At 41.8% G+C, this 18,857-nt stretch overlaps 1 protein-coding gene across 1 annotated transcript in view; it reads right to left on the bottom strand.

The window, feature by feature from the left end:
- PLXNC1 (plexin C1) overlaps window positions 1-18,855 on the bottom strand; it is a gene marked incomplete at its 5' end in the record, with an annotated part of 74,937 nt that extends 56,082 nt beyond the window's left edge. Inside the window, 4 exons of the mRNA XM_019473419.1 lie at window positions 3,690-3,790; window positions 5,832-5,966; window positions 7,340-7,462; window positions 18,307-18,855. Of these exons, the coding sequence (XP_019328964.1) occupies window positions 3,690-3,790; window positions 5,832-5,966; window positions 7,340-7,462; window positions 18,307-18,855 (908 nt within the window). The remainder of the gene's footprint in view (window positions 1-3,689; window positions 3,791-5,831; window positions 5,967-7,339; window positions 7,463-18,306) is intronic.
- Between the last annotated feature and the right edge of the window lie 2 nt (window positions 18,856-18,857).

Genomic DNA, 18,857 nt, shown 5'->3' with positions numbered 1-18,857 from the left:
CCCACTTCTCGAGCTTGTCCAGGTCCCTCTGGATGGCATCCTGTCCCTCTGGCGAGTCAACCACACCACTCAGCTTGGTGTCATCTGCAAACTTGCTGAGGGTGCACTCGATCCCACTGTCTATGTCACTGATGAAGATATTAAACAGTACTGGTCCCAATATGGACCCCTGTGGGACGCCACTCATCACCAATTTCCATCGGGACATTGAGACGTTGACCACTACCCTCTGGATGCAACCATCTAACCAATTCCTCACCTGATGATGCAAAGCAACACACTTGTAATACTTGGCACTAAAGAGTGTATGCACTTCAGTGACACTAATATTAAAATATTAAAAAAGAAAACTGTTTATAAAGCTGAATATTTAAAACTGTCCTAAGACAAAGTTATTTGCCTTCTTAGACTGCCTCAGGAACACAAGCAGTGAACTTGTTTCCCTCATCTACAGTGAAGAATCTAAGAGTTTAATGGCAAAAAAAGTAATGCCACGCAGGACCCAGGGTCATGCTTGTCTTCATGCCAGGAAAAATGTGTCTTTTGTTGCTCTAAAAGCTGACCTTTAACACTCAAACAATGTGCTATGGAGAACGGTCATTTTGTAGGAAGCAGTCGCAAAGGGGGCAGTATAGCATCTGATGCCCCTCAGCGTAAATTCTCACAATTGCCCTGCACAGGCCAAGCGTAACATGAATTCCACTCACCTAAAGATGAGATTATTTTGTTATATTCCTATTTTTACACAATTGATATTGTTTGCAAGCACACTGGAATGACTATAACAGATAAATATTATTTGTGAACCACATGGTTCTGAAAAGTAACATCCAGACTCAGACAACTATTAAGTCTGGCTTTCTTGGAAGGGTGGACTGGACCAGACCCTATACAAGTATGAAGTTATAAGGTATGAAACCCTAGGATCAGATTTCAGACATGCATAGATACATGTACAGAGAAAAGCAGAGTCGAGGGTTTTTTTAATCTTTCACAGCAAGCTAGTTCTTTATACTACTAAAGATTCCTCTTCACAATTGGAATCAAGTTCCTCTTATTTCATTATGATAACACAATACCTATGCATACCGGTTCATTCATATTTACTTAAGTCTCTGCTTCACTAATCTTGTATTAACTACAGATCCTACTGAGTTTGCCCTCTCTGCCTTGCTAAAGCATACTGATTTCCTCATGGAATGAGAATATGGTTTCAGAGAAAGTTTTGGCTTCCTTTTCCAAGGTACCAGCCCCTGAATGAAATCCACAGATGTCGCACACACTGACTAAATTCAAAAGTACGTCTGGTCATGTCAGATAACTAAGACATATTATGTTATTTCCATATGGAAAATACATGTAAAACATCAGTGCCTTGTATTGGAATAATTTCAGCATACTGCAGGTAAATCTGATTCATCTATAGAAAATCTATGAACATTAAAAGAAATCACACAATGATATGACTAATTGTTTTGAATGATTGTAAGTGAAAAGGAGAATTTATGTATTTGTCCCTGTGGAAGAAAGAGTAGAAATAGGAACAGTAGAAACATTTTGTTTCGTTTTGTTTTCACTTGCAATAAGATGTGCAGATTTTTTCATCAAAATACTGGATTTGAGTTCACACTGTCTTTAAAATGAAGCACTGCTGGTAAGTTTTATTTTTAAAATGGAGTGCATATTTAATGTAAAATTTATTTCCCAGTAAGAGTATAAAACATATAATCGGTCTCAAAATTATTATGGAATATATTGCTTTAGTGGACATGTACGGACTTTGGTTAAAATACTGGCTAAAAACATCTTCCTCTTTTTCTAAAGCTTCACTCAGAGCTCTCTTCACAAAACCAAACATTTAATGCTGCTAAGTTCTTAACAGTGAAAAATTATGTGGGTGTTGAACTGGAGTCATATTATAGTAGTTCATTTTTTCTCCAAAGGAGTAAATTATTTCTGTTTCAACCAGATGGAAACTTTTGGTGATTCCCCTCATAAACAGGGGATTTACTGACTAATAACTTATTATTATAAGGTAACTAAAAGCCTGAAAAGCTTAGCACTGTTACATATACAGTTCTAACAAGGTAGCAAAAGAGAGAGTTTGAAAAAACCACAGAATAAACACCTACTCTCTTCTAATAACTATCTTTGCAAACACAAAGTAGCAGGTCGTCAGCAAAATCACGTTAACATTGAAACAAACCAAAATGGGTAGTATTAACCTTGTAAAAGAAGGCTACTATGGAATTCCTCAAAAATCAATCTTGTAACCACTTTTGTTTAATGTTTTAATCACTGATGAACTGGCACAAAAGAAGGTTTACACAGACATCTGCTGATGATACAAAGTTGGGAACATTACCAGGCAGAGGAAGATGGGAATATCACACAGGAAAACTTGGATAACCTTGAAGTGGGATGACATTTCAAAGCATAAAGTACAAGAACATGTACCTAGAGCAATAAAAATCTCACAAGCCATATGTGTTATAGACTGGAAACTCATCAGTTGGAAAGAAAAAAAAGAAAGAGAAGGACCTGGGGGCATTATTTGATCGTGGATGATTGTGGCCCATCAATGTGATGCTGTCATGAAAAAGATGTTTGTGATCCCAGGACACGCTAAGTAAGGTGCTTCCTGGACAGACTGATTAAACACCATTGAGCAAGGCACAGCTGAAATCTCTTCTGGAATACTGTGACAGTCCTGGCCATCCTTTTTTTAAAAGGATGCATAAACTTCACAGAAGGGCTACTGGAGTGGAGTTAAGAAAGAAGTGTCTTATATGAGAGGATCTTAGTAAAGTTAGCTGTTTTAGCACACCAAAATGAAAGTGAAAAAAAGAGACTGCTTCCACAAAACCATTGAGGAGATAAGCGTGAGGGAGGGGGGAAAACCTATTTAAGCCAAGGCAATGTGAGCACCAGAACAAGTGAGTATAACCTGTCCATGAACACACGTGATGAAAATGAGCAGACAGATTTTAACCAGCAGAAGAATGAGACTCTCAGATAGCCACACAACCATGGCAGGGAGGACAAAAAGCCTATCTAAACTGAGGATGGTCCTTGATTAGTTTATGAGTAGGTTTACATGATGTCTTTGCTTGCAATTGCCAAGACTAGGCTTGATGACCCAGGAATTTCTCCAGTCCAGGCCAAAGACGTACAATAGCTTTCAAACCTGCTTCAAAGCAAGCTGCAAAACTAATGACTCAAATGTGAGGATGAAGTGTTTAGAAAGAAATTCTCCTCTGGCCTAAACCAAAGGCAGTGGTTCCAAAGCAAAGAACTATGAATACTGAAGACAACTGAGCACTCTTTCTCCGTTCTCACATGCAAGATTCTTCCAGCTATTAAGATGCTTCAAGCACGAGTGTACGATTTTATCCCTCAATCAATCTGGAAAGCAAAAACATCTGTTCTAAAACCAAAATAATTTCTTCTTCTTAGCCCAACATATATTTTATGGGTAGATCTCAAAAATCTGAGGGTTAACATGGTCTTTAAAAGATGCAGAGCTCCCTTTCACATGACAATACAGTGTCTCACATTTATGGCCATGACTGATTCCATAAAAATGCAGTAGATAAAATCTTGATGCTGAATAGCCCCAAGCCAGTCAAAATGTACACTGACTAATAATGCATTGCTTTTATATGAAAGTCTAAAATACCAAAAAATACCTTCGATTCAAAGAACACCACCCACAGTAGGGATCCTTTGCTGATAAGCATTCTTGCTCAGAAACATATCTACCGCAATTTGCAACTGGTATTCTTCTCACCTAAAACCAAAGAATGCAATAACACACTGAATTAAAATAGCCTCCATAAACAGGGAAATTGAAGGTCACCATTAAAAATCTGACAGCAACCAAGCACGATCCCTTCGGGAAAGTTTCCTTATGGATTCCCCTCTGCCAGAAGACCTTTGGATAGAAAAATGCAGCCTATTTTACACACGCTGTATTTTGCCATCAGATGGTGAAACGCCTCCGACAATGACAATTTGATTCTACTACTCAAAGGCCAGCATGGACAGATTAATGCAAGAAAGACTGATTAGCATAGTGAATTATAGATAACAATAGAAAGGAGGTATATTTTACAAATAATGCTCTGCTTAGCAGAACACCGTTTTCCTCTCATCAGAACTGAGATTTTTAAATGATTGATGAAGGTGCATCCAAAAATGCATGCGCAAAACAAAATGCATCTGTGTTTGCATCACCATGTCAGGTTACTGCATGTGCACACTAAAACAAACGCATGCAACTACTTAGCATGCATGAAAATGCCATTTCAATAAGTAAATGTAGATAATTGTGGCTATATTGTATGTAGCTATACTTGTACATTCAGCTCGAATATCCTAGCCAGCCATTTTCAGAAAAGGAAAGGAAAAGAAAAAGAGAAAGCTGATTACAAATACTGAATACAAATACACATAATGTTATTAATAACAATGTGAATAATAATCTTAGTAAGTAAAATATTCCTAATTCAAACCATTTTTTTTACAAATTTGCAAGAATTAAAAGTTCCTATATTTTGTGAACAGAAACAAGGATACATGGCTTTCTGCAAAACTGTATGTACTGTTTTTCCCAGCCATATCTTGTAAAATTCAATTTATCTGAAGGCGTGCGAGATAATCAGTTCAGAAACCAGCCAACATCACAGACTACTAGCAAGTTAAAAAAGACAGTGTAGAAGCCTTATTTAAGCCCCAAGAGATGATGAGAGGCATTTATTCCTAAAAGCTGTTGTTCCTCTATAGCAACTTGCTCTTTTACCAAAGCTAAAGAAAATTCAGGTCTTTACTTTGAATATCTATATATACTTTTGACTGAAATTTTGATTCCTTCTGCATTTGTGATAGATGGTTTATATCAGTCAGAAGTTCTCCTACAAACTTACCCACTCTCTCAGATGGCAGGCTAAAATGCTACATTCACTGCTGGAAAAGTGATTTTATTGTAAATGAAGGTAATCTGGGTGCTGGGTGAAATCCTGTCCAGCTAAGGTGGACAGCCAGCCCTTATGTTTTCACTTTCCTGCTGCTGGCGAGACAAAGGAATTTGCTGAGCTGATGCTCAGCAGCCCTGCTGCAGGATGTGCTGCAACAACTGCACCAGCTCCTGGGAGCCGCTCTCTGCTTAACATGCAGCTCTGACGCCTTTGCTCACATGCAGTAGCTCCCAGTGACTGCTGAACTCCTTGGCCTCACTATGCATACACATTAGTCACTTCTGATTGTGTTTTTGTTTTTTTGTTTCTTTGTGGTTTTTTTTTAAAGTCTATGCCTAACTGAAGACAATGAGAATTTTATCATTGATTTCAGCAGAACTAAGACTTCAAACCCACGTCTCAAATTAAGAGATTTCTCCACATTAGAAACTCCATAATTGACTAGCAAACCCTGGCCTACCAATACCTGGATTGCTAATTCAGAAGAACTCCGTCTCCAAAGAGTCTGCAAGTTTTGTTTGCTACCTCCAAGCTTGATTCTGCATGATGCCTCCAGGAAAAAGAGAAACAAAGACCCTCTCGACAGAATGACATAAAATAAGCATGGGATTAAGGGTGTTGCTGGACCATAGCAACAGTGGGCAGTACCATGAGAGTAGAAGCTCTTCTGAGCTCTGCAGAAGTGCAGCCCAAACTTAGACAACATAACCAGATATTAGATGTAAAGTTGGTAACTGCAGTTTGGATATTTAAGGTCTAACTCTGACCCAAACTGATGCTTCACTTATAAAGTAGCAGAAATCCATAAAGCAGTAATTTACTTGAATTTATTATTTTATTTAATATTGTGCTTACCTTATTGGCAGAGGACAGATAGATGTAGTTATTATCTACTGGGTCAAGTCGAAGTTTGGGGAAAATGGAGGTTTCTTCCTTAATTTCATATAGAACCTCTGGGCAATTAGATTCCATATCCTCATTAAGTACAGCCTAAAACACATGAAATTAAATTATTCACAAGTCTTTTTATTGATCAGTCAGCATTTTAAACAAAAGCCTAATTTCAGCTACATCAGAGCTTCTGAGATGATTTACTGTGCCCTGATTCAATTCACCTATTGCACTGGCTCTCACACTGCAGAAAGATGGAGGAAAAGACCATCAGAACAGAACTTCAACAAAATCCATGCCAGACACATTTTTCACTGAATCTGGCACTGGTTTAGTGCCACCAAGTATGTTCCTGATTGACACAGAAACTGAATGTGGAAGAGATGCCTATATCCCAAAGTCATAATGTGTTAAGTACTCCTATGAACGGAGAAGAAAGTATTAGCCTTCAGAAAACAAAGGAACATCCAGACACCCATAATGTAAAAAGGAACCTACACAAGTTACTGACAACTGTCTTCAGGACAGAAGTTTCCTTGTGGCTTCAGTGAGTATACATCTGAGGTGGTATTTCTTTTTCTTACCTTGCTCAACTACAATTTTCAACCAGCCTTAGCACAGAATTCAAGAGAACCAGAGACCACAGAAACTTTATTTTGCAAGTTAATAAGCACACCAACATTGATATAAGGTTTTCCATAAACATGACTAACCAAGGGAGGTATGTTCATGGTCTTCACCGTGCTAAGGAGACACGGAAGACTTCAATTTCATTTTTCATTATCAAAAACACAGTGAAATCAAATGGGCAAAAGCTTTTCAAGCTCTCTGCTATATTCCTCTCCAACTGCCTGCTTAATAAAAACAAAAAATTAGAGTCATCCTTTGCAGCGTAGACAGGAAATGCACATTCTTGCAAAACCCAGAAAAAAATAAAAGCATAAAAGACATTTGACTGGATGGTTGAAAAGTTTGGTAATGAGATAAGATGACTTTCACTTGCAGGTGATTGATTTAAGTAGCGTAGGTCAACTATTCAGAAGCTAAGGCAAAATGAATCTTGACTTTTCTCTCTAACGGACAGCTATTCACATCACACAGATACACTACCAAACAAATCAATATGCTTCCAAAATCTAACAATATTTAATATTTCTACTGGAAAATCAAAGCAAGGAAGGAAACAAAAGACAGAGTAACTGAGAACTCCACAGTCCATAAATTGGTACTGTGGGCATTAGCAGTTTAATGAAATGTTTCCATGAATTTTAAGCAGGGTACATAATTGCATTTGAATGTAATCTTGCTCTCCAAGTAACAATACAGCAGTTACTTCACAAACAAACAAAAAAGAAATAGAGATTCATGGGATTATATCTGTTTATAATACAGTGCCTAAACCAGGAAACATTTACCCACTTGAACACAGCAGCAGCTGATGGAGAAGGGAAGAACTGCCACACTCAGCTTACCTTCAGTAACTGTCCATCATCTGTTCCCAAAAAGAGAACTATCTGATTCAAAACAACTGTGCCATAAACAGCCGCTAATCCAGAGTGAATCAAGGTAGGTAATTTCTTGATTGATCGTGCCTCCTGAAAATCAGATATAAGAGAAAGCTATTACAAAATCATTCACCTATACTGCAAAAAGTTAAGAAAAAGAAAAAGAAGAATCCCTGGAAACATTCTCAGAGAACTCAACTTTAGACAATACTTTGGGTAACATTTTAATTCTGACACAATTTCAGAGCAACATATCATTGGAAATGGCACATGAAACATGAAACTACTTATTTTTTATACATGGCAACTGGTCATGTCTGTGACAGAAATTACATCTACTGCAGCTAAATCACTGACCTCAGTGGGACACAGACTTGGCCGAACAGCAGCAAGTTTCTTTGCAGCAGAATTTCTCTTTTTTGGGACATAATGTCCTGGGCTTATTCTGAATTGTCAGTTCTTCTCAGTGAAGCCACACTTTGCCATCACCTGACTGCACCTACCATGAAGGCTACAGATACACTCAGCAATGACTTTTAAAGGCATGCAAATATTCTGGAGAAAGGAGGCAGGGGTGGGTGTGTGTGTGGGGTGTCAGAAAACGTGGAGCTTCATCCTCCCCTTTCTGGTTTCCTGTTTTACACTAAAGGAAGTTGAGAATTGCGTATAAATATAAAAATGAGATAAAGCAGCATAAAGTTCATGTCAGGGAGAACATAAATGTACCCGTGTGAACTTTAAAATCAACATGTTACCTACAATTCTTTGTCCAAGCCAAAGACAGTTAAGTGACAAACACATGTAAGCAGCTCATGAAAGAAAACATCGTGCAGGAAATCCCTGTAACTTGTGGAAGGAAAAACCAAACCAAATAATCCTGATTGTAGATGATCAAGTACTGAAAGGAAGCCCTGATGTGTGAGAATAAGGTCATTCACCAGATGAGAGAGGGTCTCTACCCCAAACTCCCTACAAGTCCAGATATCTCCCTAGCAAGCAGCACCTCAGTTTTCCACTCCTGTACTTGCTTTAAGTCAATCTCCATGGCAGATGCTGCCAAAGGTGTGATCCCACCTGCTCTTCAAATGGGTCCAACCCCAGCCAAGCTCCACCTCCCCTTCCCCTCTATTAGTATAATGCTTTCCAGTGAGGTTGGTTAAGGAAATGAGGTGCGCCTAGAAAATGGTCTGTAAATCCATCTACCTACCTACCTAAATTTTCATTTGAGTCATTCTCCTCATCACATGAACACGTGGCTGCACGGACACCAGTGCTGGCACAAAGGAGTGGCAGGCATGGAGAGGTGGGGGGAAGAGCTCAGGTAGGACCAGGTCCTTCGAAACAAGCCCAGTGGGTCAGCTTACAAAGCCCAGAATCTCAGCCTCAAGGACAGATTCCTAAACCTACAGAAACCCTCTGAGCGCAAGAGCCTATTTCGCTTTAATGCACAAGACAAAGTGTAAGAATGGACCATTAAAACTGACATTTTGCCAAAACCAGCACAGCATTTCTCAAAGTTATGAAGCGAATCTGTAATGCAGTAACAGCTGAATTCAACTCTCTTGCATGCTAGGATGCTGGCTTAACCCCAAAGTCTTTCCACATAGAAATAAATTTTTTCTAAACTGCAATCCTAAGTCAATTAAAATATTTTTCAGTCATCTAAATTTTTTTAATTAGCTTGCAAGAACAGCCACTTGGAGTAAAAGAAGACTTGATTAACTTTCATAGTTAAAGATTTTTTTTTTCATGCAGCAGGAAGAAGACACAGGAACTGTCATGTACTGGCACAGAACTTGAGTAAAACCCACTACCATGGAGGTCTGTTTTAGATGGGGGGGGAAGTGATTGCAAGCATATTAAGGTGGAAAAAGTTAACTCACTTTTTTATTGGATCGGAAGGTAACAAAACTCCAGCGCTGGTGCACACAATGAGCCTGTATTTAGGCTAAGGAGTGAGGAGGTGAAGCTTCCAGGCTTTCATTTCCACCAGAATTAGGATTTTTTTTTCTGCAGTGCACCATATAGTAGTGTAAGGAAAACAAACCACCCTAGGGTCCTCGCAGACTCTGTACAATAAGATCAAAGAAGTGGGGAGGACTCACCCAGTCTCTGAAAAGCTTTGCTGCCAGATTTTATTTTGACCCACATACTAGTAAAATAACTAGTGTCATATCAGTGCGTCCTCCTCATCTGACTGAAGAACCAATACTGACAAGTGTGGAAGCCTCCTCCCCTCACTCTGCTTGCTAGAGGGAGGGTCAATGTGACATTGAGCTAATACAGATAAGACAACAGGGAATTTAGACGGTGGGCAGTCACAACAAAAATTGCCTTCTCTCTTTTGCAACCTACTTCTCTGGCTTGCCCGTTCCCTCCAGGGTGCAGCTGCTGCTTTCACCCTTCTGTCATTCCTTTTCCACGTGCATTTATTTTTTTAACAAGCTCTTTTACCTCTTCCACTGTGACTAATGGGGTTACAGCACTGTAGGGCCTTCCCAAGCTTTTTCTTTCACAGCTAAGTCCATCCTTAAAATGCATTTACAGTCTAAACTTCCTTTATACTTGAAGAGTCACTCATGTCCACAATCATCTATCTGTCTATCCTGTAACATTTTCAGGCTCATACAAAAACAAGAAAAGCACAAGAAAAGACAATACTGCTCTAGGAGACCTTTCTTTGTTTAATTCTTCAGTTTCACCCTCTGTTCTATTCTATAGTCCCCCAAAATCTTCACGTGCACAGGTAAGCCTAGAGATCTCCTGAATTAACTTACATTGTGCTTTTAAGTTCACCCCCCTATGCTGTTCGGTTATTGCCATGACAGGTATTTATACTCATTTTCTATTTTGCACCTCATTTTCAGATTTATCTCCGTATGATTCCAGCTGCAGCAACCCTATTCACACTTCTACTTTCCGTCTTGATTTCTTCCTGATTATTTTACATTGCGTGCCTCAGAGGGAAGGGCAGCATTTTTAGCTCATGCAGCACTCAACATATTGCAGCTGGCCAGAAAGTAAAAATAAAGGGTTTGAGCATCAGAGTGAATGAACAGATGCAGCTATACAAAAGGACACAAGACTTGTCAGCAGCGTATAGCAATAGTCCTGCACCAATTTTATTATATCAGAAGGTAACAAACTTAAATATTGGTGCAGCGAGCCTTTATTAGGGCTAGGGAATGAGGAAATTAACTGTTCCAAAATTTTATTTCCACGAGGTTTTTTAATTTGTGCACTGCATACCAATGCTAGGTGGACAAACCATCCCAGGGGAGCAGACAGCAAAAAATCAGGGAGGATGACCAGGAAATAAGAGGGTCTTCACAGAGACCTTGCAGAGGCAAGATCCTGAGCCTCATGATGCAAGGCAGGAGGGATAGTCAGAGGCTACGCTTGAGCAAGAGGTTGACGGAGACTCCTGAGATGGGGAGGCTAGAAATTTGTGACTTCTTGCAGCAGCAGAAACACTCCTTCTCTGCCCTTAGATTTGAGTTTACCGAACTGATAAAGTGTCCTAATAACCAATGAGGGAGAACAAGCTCCATTAGGGAAGGTTTTGAAACCAACTGAGCTTGAACAGAGCATTAGCAGAAAGCAAGAGGAAGTGGTGGGTGACTGTGGCTGGAGATTCCCTCCTGTGAAGGATGAAGGCACGCAACTGCTAAATCATCATGCTGTTACAACAAGTTTCTTTTTTTTTTAGGGGCCCTGATCCATTACATTGCAGAGAGACTGCCAATGATTTTCCATTCCTTGGACCACTACCCATTGCTGCACATCCACGTAGACACCAAAGACATTGCCTAGTGCAGACCAGGACTAGGGAGCTCTGGGGGCAAAGTGAAGGAGATGGGACCCCAGGCTTTGTTAACCCTATGGGGTCAGTGAAGGATGATGCTCTTCTGGATTTGCTGCTCACAAACAAGGAAGAACTGACTGGAGATGTGATAATCAATGGCAGCCTTCACTGTAGTAACTACGACATAACTTGAGTTAAGGATCCTGAGGGTGGTGAGAAAAGAACAGCAGAGTACAGAGCTGGAGACCAAGCTTCGGCTTGTTCAGGGAACTGGTTAGTGGGATCCCCTGAGAGGCAGCTTTGAAGGGAAATGGAGCTCAGGAAAGCTAGTAGGTCTTTCAGGACAACCTCCTCCAAGCACAAAACTCAGGAAAACAAGCAGACATAACAGGAGATGGCCCTTAGCTAAGCAGGGAAGTAATGATTGAATGATAATGCAGAAAAACAGTATAGGGGAGGTGGAAGCAGGAACAAGCAACTAAGGAGGAACTGCCTGGACATGTAGGGATGGTGTTAGGAAAGCCCAAGTTCACCTGGTGTTGAAACTAGCAAGGGATGTTATGGGCAACAAGAAGAGCTCCTACCACCACACGAGCAATAAAAGAATAAACAATGAAAATGTGTGCCAGCTGCTGAATAGGTGAGGTGATTTACTGACAGTGGATGCAGATAAGGCTCTGACTTTACCGGCAAGGTCTTGCGGTCTTTTGTACCTACAGAGTTCAAGGAGGAGAGAAACTACCAGTACTGGAAGAGGATTAAGCCAGGGATCTCTTAAGAAATCTCAGCTTATAGAAGGCCCAGGGGAACCAGATGGGATCTGTAGGAAGATGCTGAGAGACTGTCTGGTGACACTGCGAGGCAATTCTGTCATATTTCAAAAGTTGCGGAGATCAGGGAAAGTCTCCAACAACTGAATAAAGGCAAATACTGCACCCATCTTCAAACAAAGACAAGAAGGATGTCCTGGGAAACTACACATTGGTCAGTCTCACTTTTTCCCTGGGAAAATCATGGGGCAAATCCTCCTTGAAGCCATTTCTAGGCACCAGAAGAAGAAGAAAAAAGTGACTGGGAAAAGCTAGCATGGATTCACCAAGGATAAATCATGCCTGACCAACCTGATTGCCTTCTGTGATGAAATGACTCGATTTGTGGAGGAGGAGAGAACAGTAGATGTCATTTACTTTGACTTTAGCAAGGCTCTTGACACCATTTCCCACAGCATCCTTGTATCCAAGTTGGAATGTTACAGTTTAGACAGGGGGACTACCGGATGGGTGGAAAAACTGGATGGATCATCAGGCTCGAAGGGTATTGGTTAATGGTTTTTACTCTACCTAGACGCTGGTTACAGGTGGAGTTCCCCAGGGAACCTATCCTGGGACATGTCCTGCTGGACAAGACACTGGAGGAAGACACTGAAAGCTTCTAGGTTAAGCTTGCAGATGACATCAAAATGTGTTGTCATGCTTGAGTGCAGGGCTGCCATTCACAGCGACCTAGATAGGCTGTAGGAATAGGCCAACAGGAACCCCAAGAAACTCAGCAAGGACAAATGCAAAGTCCTGCACCTGGGATGGACTAACCCCCTGTGACAGTACAGACTGGAGAGCAGCTCTGCTGAAAAGGACACAGGGTCCTGGAGGGCAGTAGGCTAAATGGTGTATCCAGGCAGCAGTGAAGATTAACAGCATCCTGGGCTATATTGACAGGAGCATAGCCAGATTGAACGAGGAAAGCGATTATTCTCATTTACCTGGCACATCTTCAATTGTGTCTAGGATACTGCGCTCAGTTCTGGGACCCTCAGTACAGCACTGATCTTGATAAATCAGAGTGAGTTCAGTAGTGGGCCACTGTGATGGTCAGAGTGTGGAGCACCTGCCCTATGAGGAAAGGCTGAGGGAACTGGGCTGGTTCAGCCTACAGAAAAGACAATTTCAGAGCAACCAGAGAAACAGAGCCAGGCTCTTGACTGAGGTGTATGCAGGACAACATGAGATAATGACACAAACTGAAACAGGGGAGGTTTCTAGTGGACAGGATATTAAAAAACATCACTAGGAGGACAATTAAGCAGAACGGGTTGTCCACAGAGGTTGTGCAGTCTCCATCCCTGGGGGTTTCGAGATCTGACAGGACAAAGCCCAGAGCAACCTTGTCTGATCTCAGAGCTGACCCTGCTGTGAGCAGGGGGCTGGACTGGAGACCTCCTCTGAGGTTCCTTCCAACCTGAACAATTCTGTGATCCCAAGGAAGTGAATCCTCCATTCAAGAGCCCCGAGGCTCTCAAAAGGTTGTGCTAAGAACACCTGGTGAAGCCAGATGACTAAAAGCAACTCTTCTTCTTATTGACAATGTGAGAGTTTATAAGTCTCCTATGGCTTATTTCTCCCACCAAACAGGGATGAACTGAAAATTCATTGTAACTGGACAGAAATACTCTAGAAACGTTAACTCTAGAAATCTGTCAAACATCAGATGAAATACTAGCAGTCTGGTAATACACAGGAGATGACTTTACTACTAGAAAATTATTACAGGATCAATTTTGATACCAAATGATATTTAGAAGTCTGTAATTCTTTCCTTAAATAAAAGACTACGAATCATTTTGGAATGAGTTACCACACAAATTCAAACATGATTCCTGCAAATTAATGGCTGTGATTAAACTGATGTGACTCTGTTGACTTTAAAATCTCCTTTCAGTAGAGCTTATACCAGCTAAGATTTGTCCTAGGATTCCAAACTATGCTTGACAAATTAAGGGGCATATACCGACCCACATATTTATCACCCACTGAAAAATGCAAAAATTCGAAGAACAGACTGTTATATATCTTTACTTGCATTAAATAGGAGATGAAAAGAGAAGACAGCTTAGCATTCAGTAGCTATCACAGCTACTTAGCCTTTGCACATCATAAAATAAACACCATAATATAAACTACAGCAACTTCTCTCTCTTACACGTATATGCCTAACACTTTTTTGAATTTTCTCCCTGAAAAATTGTAGAATCCTTTTCTTCTCATGCAACTTTTTTTAATGGCAAAACTAATTTCCAGATTTGTCATTGAGGTTAGGTAACATCCTACAACTCTCTCCTGTTTATGTTCTCTACTTTGAGCACTTCTCCTACTCATCTGCTTGTCTGTGATCCACAAGGTCCTGGGATCTCTGGGAGAGGTCTGAGATTCTAGTAGCTCCTGTTCAGCCACGGAACAACAGAAGGAAAGGCCTTCTTAAAGCTCACTAGCTACTGGAGCAAGTTTGTGACAAATTCCAGCATTCCTCCTATGTACTGGCTAAGGAGGTTCGATTTCATAATTGTGATCCACCAAAAATGTTTGTAAGTGCTCAGTCAGGTTTCTGAAAAGAAACGGAGAATGAGATTTGGCAAATTCACATTTATTAACTAAGGAAATTATGAAGAACATGCGCTTACGTACATGCAGGTTATGCTAGTAAGTCCATTAACGCATACACCTCGACAGTGCATATAAGTGGATATAATCAAAACTAAGAGACGTCTGGATCAGAGGAAAACAAGCTGAATATAAAACTGCAAAATGTTTTCAGAGTAGTTTCATCTAAGACATCCCTTGCCTCTTGCTAGTTACGGATCATGCCTCTGGGGATCCAGTATTATGTATGTCCAGAATAAACATACCCAACCAGGACAAAACGTTTTGTGCACACTACTGCACAAAACGAAAACAGAACTAGCTAGTTCTCGTAAGCAGCAATTCCACAGAATCTGTAGCAGTCACCTACTTTTTGATAAAGTTGGTAAGCAAGGATCTTAAAAATTTTCAATGGCAGACTCAAATGCAGCATTAAAACTTAATGCAAATGTCAACTTTGGCCTAAGTAGCAATGTGAGGCTGAAGAGATTACACACCTACAATGAGTTCCTACAGGATGAGGAGCAATTTGGTTCCAATCCAGTGAAGTACTCAAGTTCATGTTTAACTTTAAAGGCATGGGCAGTTCCCCTGAAGATGATGGAACTACTTATATGCCTAATGTTAAATATACCCTTAAGTGCTTTACTGGGTTAGGGCCAGAAAGTTCAGTACCTTACAGGAATGAGTTCAGAGCAGAACATGCAGCAGTAGCAGAGCAGGGAATTCAGGACCACAAATACCTCGGGCTAAGCCCCCCTTGCAGTGTACTACTGAGAAGCACAGTGCCAACACAGTGCAAATAGTCTTACCTAAAGGTAATCAGAGTAATTACAGAAATCTGAAGAATGACAAGATCAGAAGGAAAACAAACTGCCACTACTCCCTAATGTATACTCTAACTATAAATTGTATTCCTGCAGTGGGAAAAAACCCGTGTTTTCTATTCCTACATAAACTGACAGTCTGTGGCCGTGATCATGATCAGTGTACTTCACATCACGCCTAAGCTCCAGAGTTCAAGTGTACCCAGCAAAGAAGACTGAGACCCGCAGCACCCTACAACACACGGCATCTGAATGCAAAAGTCAGGTTGACATTCAGCATGGTCCACCCGCCACAAACACCGTACATGTCTTGCACTCCAGGCAATCATAACGCTGCAACACGTTCATTTGCTCAGTACCAACACTGTCTTTAAAAGACTGGGCTTTAAAGCACACGTTAAGTACTGTTGCTTGCTGCCATTCCTACACGTTGTACTACAACATACTCATGATGGCTCCATGCTATGAGGCACTCCTTTCTGTCCAGAGCCACTGCTAGCTATTGCACACACTTCTACAAGCTGCACACTGACAGACACGCTGCACACCATCTTCCTGCCAGTTCTGAAGCCCGCGTGCTTCTGAGTCCAAGAAGAGCGTGTTCCACGTTTGCAGGGACTCCCATGATTTGGTGAGAGACAGCAGAAGGATCTGGACTAAAACAACCCAGAAGCAGCAGCATATGGGCTTGTCATCTCCAAACTTACTCTGCAATAGCCTAGCCTAACCTTCTGTAGTATAAGAAACATATTAAAGCTGAACTACATGCATTTATTGCTATGTTTATATACCATAAGCTCATATAATTAGCTTAAAAAGGGAGCATAATTAGCCATGTAATGTTATAGGTCATATTACTACACAACACTCAGATGTCCTGCTATCTCACAAAATACTAAAATACCACTTTCCTATCAGTGGTAAACTGTATTTATTGTTGTGCCAAAATATCATGATTAATAACATCACATAATGTGTTTGCTCAACACATAATGTTAAGCAAACAATCCTTTTAATCATTTTTAAAGTTGGGATTCTTCAGCATTGTAGCCAAATATAATCTGCATTTCCAGGAGGGACGAGCCTTTTGGAACATGAAAGTAGCTTTGGAGTCAGAGGAGTCTGATCTGAATCAGATCAATCCTTAAACATGTGGATCATTGATTTTTCATATTCAGACACTGGGAGGCAATGGGGACAGGGGATTGAGAGGAACACCAGTCAGACAGAAATACCTGCCTCACCTTACGTGCACTATCTTACTCTATGAAATCCATGAGACTCTTCTGGCATTTCTAGCATGGGGCTTTGGAAAGTGTTTATAAAGGATCTGCTGCCCAGGGAGGCTTCTTTTTTTTTTTTTGCTTTGCAGGTTCAGAAAGCACCTCGCAAAGAAACCCCACGAGTAATTACGAACAAGGAATACAAATTAAAAATCCAACTAGCAAATAGGTATTTTGGGATGAGGATGAGACTTCAAATTCATTCAGCGAGTTTGTCTTGTGAGAGCACAGAAATCATGCGGTAGGCTATAAACTGGCACTAGAAATGAAAGGATTGGCTCCAGCTCTGTTGTGAGAGTGTCACTATTTACTTCAGCACAGTTGGTTCACGCACATATGGGGTTCTCATAACTACGTCCTCTAACACTGGCAATAGTCTCGCAACTCAGTAGGGAGATGAGCAGACTGAATCACACGTGCCCTCCGGTAGTTTGTACTTGGAAGAATCTCGGCACTGCGCTCTGCTATGGGCTAGATTTGGGAAGCCAAGGAGCGACAGTAAATCTACTGCACTTCTTTCAAGGAGTTTCCAACAAACTCCCATTGTAACACAGCAAGGATTCAGGGGTTAAGCTGCAAAGTTCCTGGATGGTGGGGGAGCTGCAAAAGGCCAAGGCTTGCTTTGTGATGGCTTGCTTGATCCCCTGCGGTTGTCCCTGATACTTTTCAGTGTTGTTCCTTTTGCCACAGCTCTGAAAAGACTTCAGAGTGTGACTTAAAAGCATGGACAGGCCTTGCAAAAGCACCTTTTTCTCCTGAATTACATTTTTAGCTTCTTGAATTTCATTTTCAGTTCATTTCTTTACTAGCTACCAAGGCCACAGCAAAGCCGGTAGCCTTGCCCACCCTGCCCTCCATGTGCACAACTCACCCTCAAAAGGAGGAAGGAGCTGAAGAGAGAGTGTTAGAGAAGTAGGTGACCAGGGGATCTCCATGGGATACCACTGCCTGTGAAAATGTAACCACTGCAACAACAAAGACATATCGCCTATTACTGTCTGCTGCGTGTATGGGTTTGGGGGGGTGGCTGTGAGCCCTCTCGAGCAAGGCCAATCCTGGGAGGTTTGGGAAACACCTACCACCAAACGAGCAATGGGGATAACAATGCACACAGCCCAGTGCACAGGAGTCAATTTGATAGGCTTTTTTTCATTTCTGATGTAGCTGCAATGACATGAGATGTGAATGCACAGAATAAGGTAGGAGATGCTTTATCTAGGCTGTACGGGAAGATAGAATGAGGTATGACTAATCCTTGACAGAAAAGGGCGCACTGAGTGAGGAGCCCGAGACTCAGGCCTGACCCAGGATGCCCTCAGGTGTTCCCTCAGACATGTCTTTCCTGAGATGTAGGTGGGAAGGACACTCCAGGATCTGGTAAGGGATCAGCTTTTTAGAAACAGAAAGTGCTGGAGAAATCATTAGGGCTGACAGACCCAGGGCTGATGCGCAAAGCCTGGCATGGCTCTGAAGTTCCCCACGAACTTCATGTGCCTTCAGGTCAGGGACACCCCACAAGTCATGCACAGCAACACCAGCCACAACAACAACAGTGACAACAACAGCATGCAGGAGGAAAGCTTAGCAAAACGATGCCCAGACTTACACAGCTCTTCCCATTCATGATGAAGTGCGTGGACGCACAGGCTTGCTCCTTCATCTCCTCCATCCCAAAGATGCAGACAGCAGTGGTGTTCCAGGCCTTGGTGCCACGGCTGTGGCGGAAAACACCCACCCACCAGCCCCGCTTGCCCTGGCGGACAAGGCTGGAGGAAACGATGAGGCTCCTGCACCCGCAATCCAAATACACGTGCCCTTGCAAAGTAAGGCCACCCTCTGAGGGGCGCAGCTGGCGCAGGACAGCCATACTCGGTGGCTCCGTGTCCTTGCCCAACCTGGCCTTCAACCTGTAGTAGGGAAAGAAGAGGTGATCCCCCCACTGGAGCGCGTCGACAAAGTGCAAAGGCTCCTCCTTGCGCTTGATGATGCCCAGCTCCTCCTTGGACTCCAGGTTGTCCATGCTGCGCACCGTGATGACGGTCGCCTCATCCGACTGGGAGGGCTCGCAGCCCAGATAGTTCCCGTAGCGGCCGGCCGAGTAGGTGGCCGCCACGGCCAGGTACCAGACGCCGGCCAGCTGGAAGACGACGCCGGCGG

This window comes from Aptenodytes forsteri, unplaced genomic scaffold (assembly GCF_000699145.1).
Source record: "Aptenodytes forsteri isolate BGI_AS27 unplaced genomic scaffold, ASM69914v1 Scaffold53, whole genome shotgun sequence".
In the NCBI taxonomy this organism is placed as follows: domain Eukaryota; kingdom Metazoa; phylum Chordata; class Aves; order Sphenisciformes; family Spheniscidae; genus Aptenodytes; species Aptenodytes forsteri.
The sequence above is the reverse complement of the archived record's forward strand: the minus strand, read 5'-3'. Positions and strand labels throughout refer to the sequence as shown.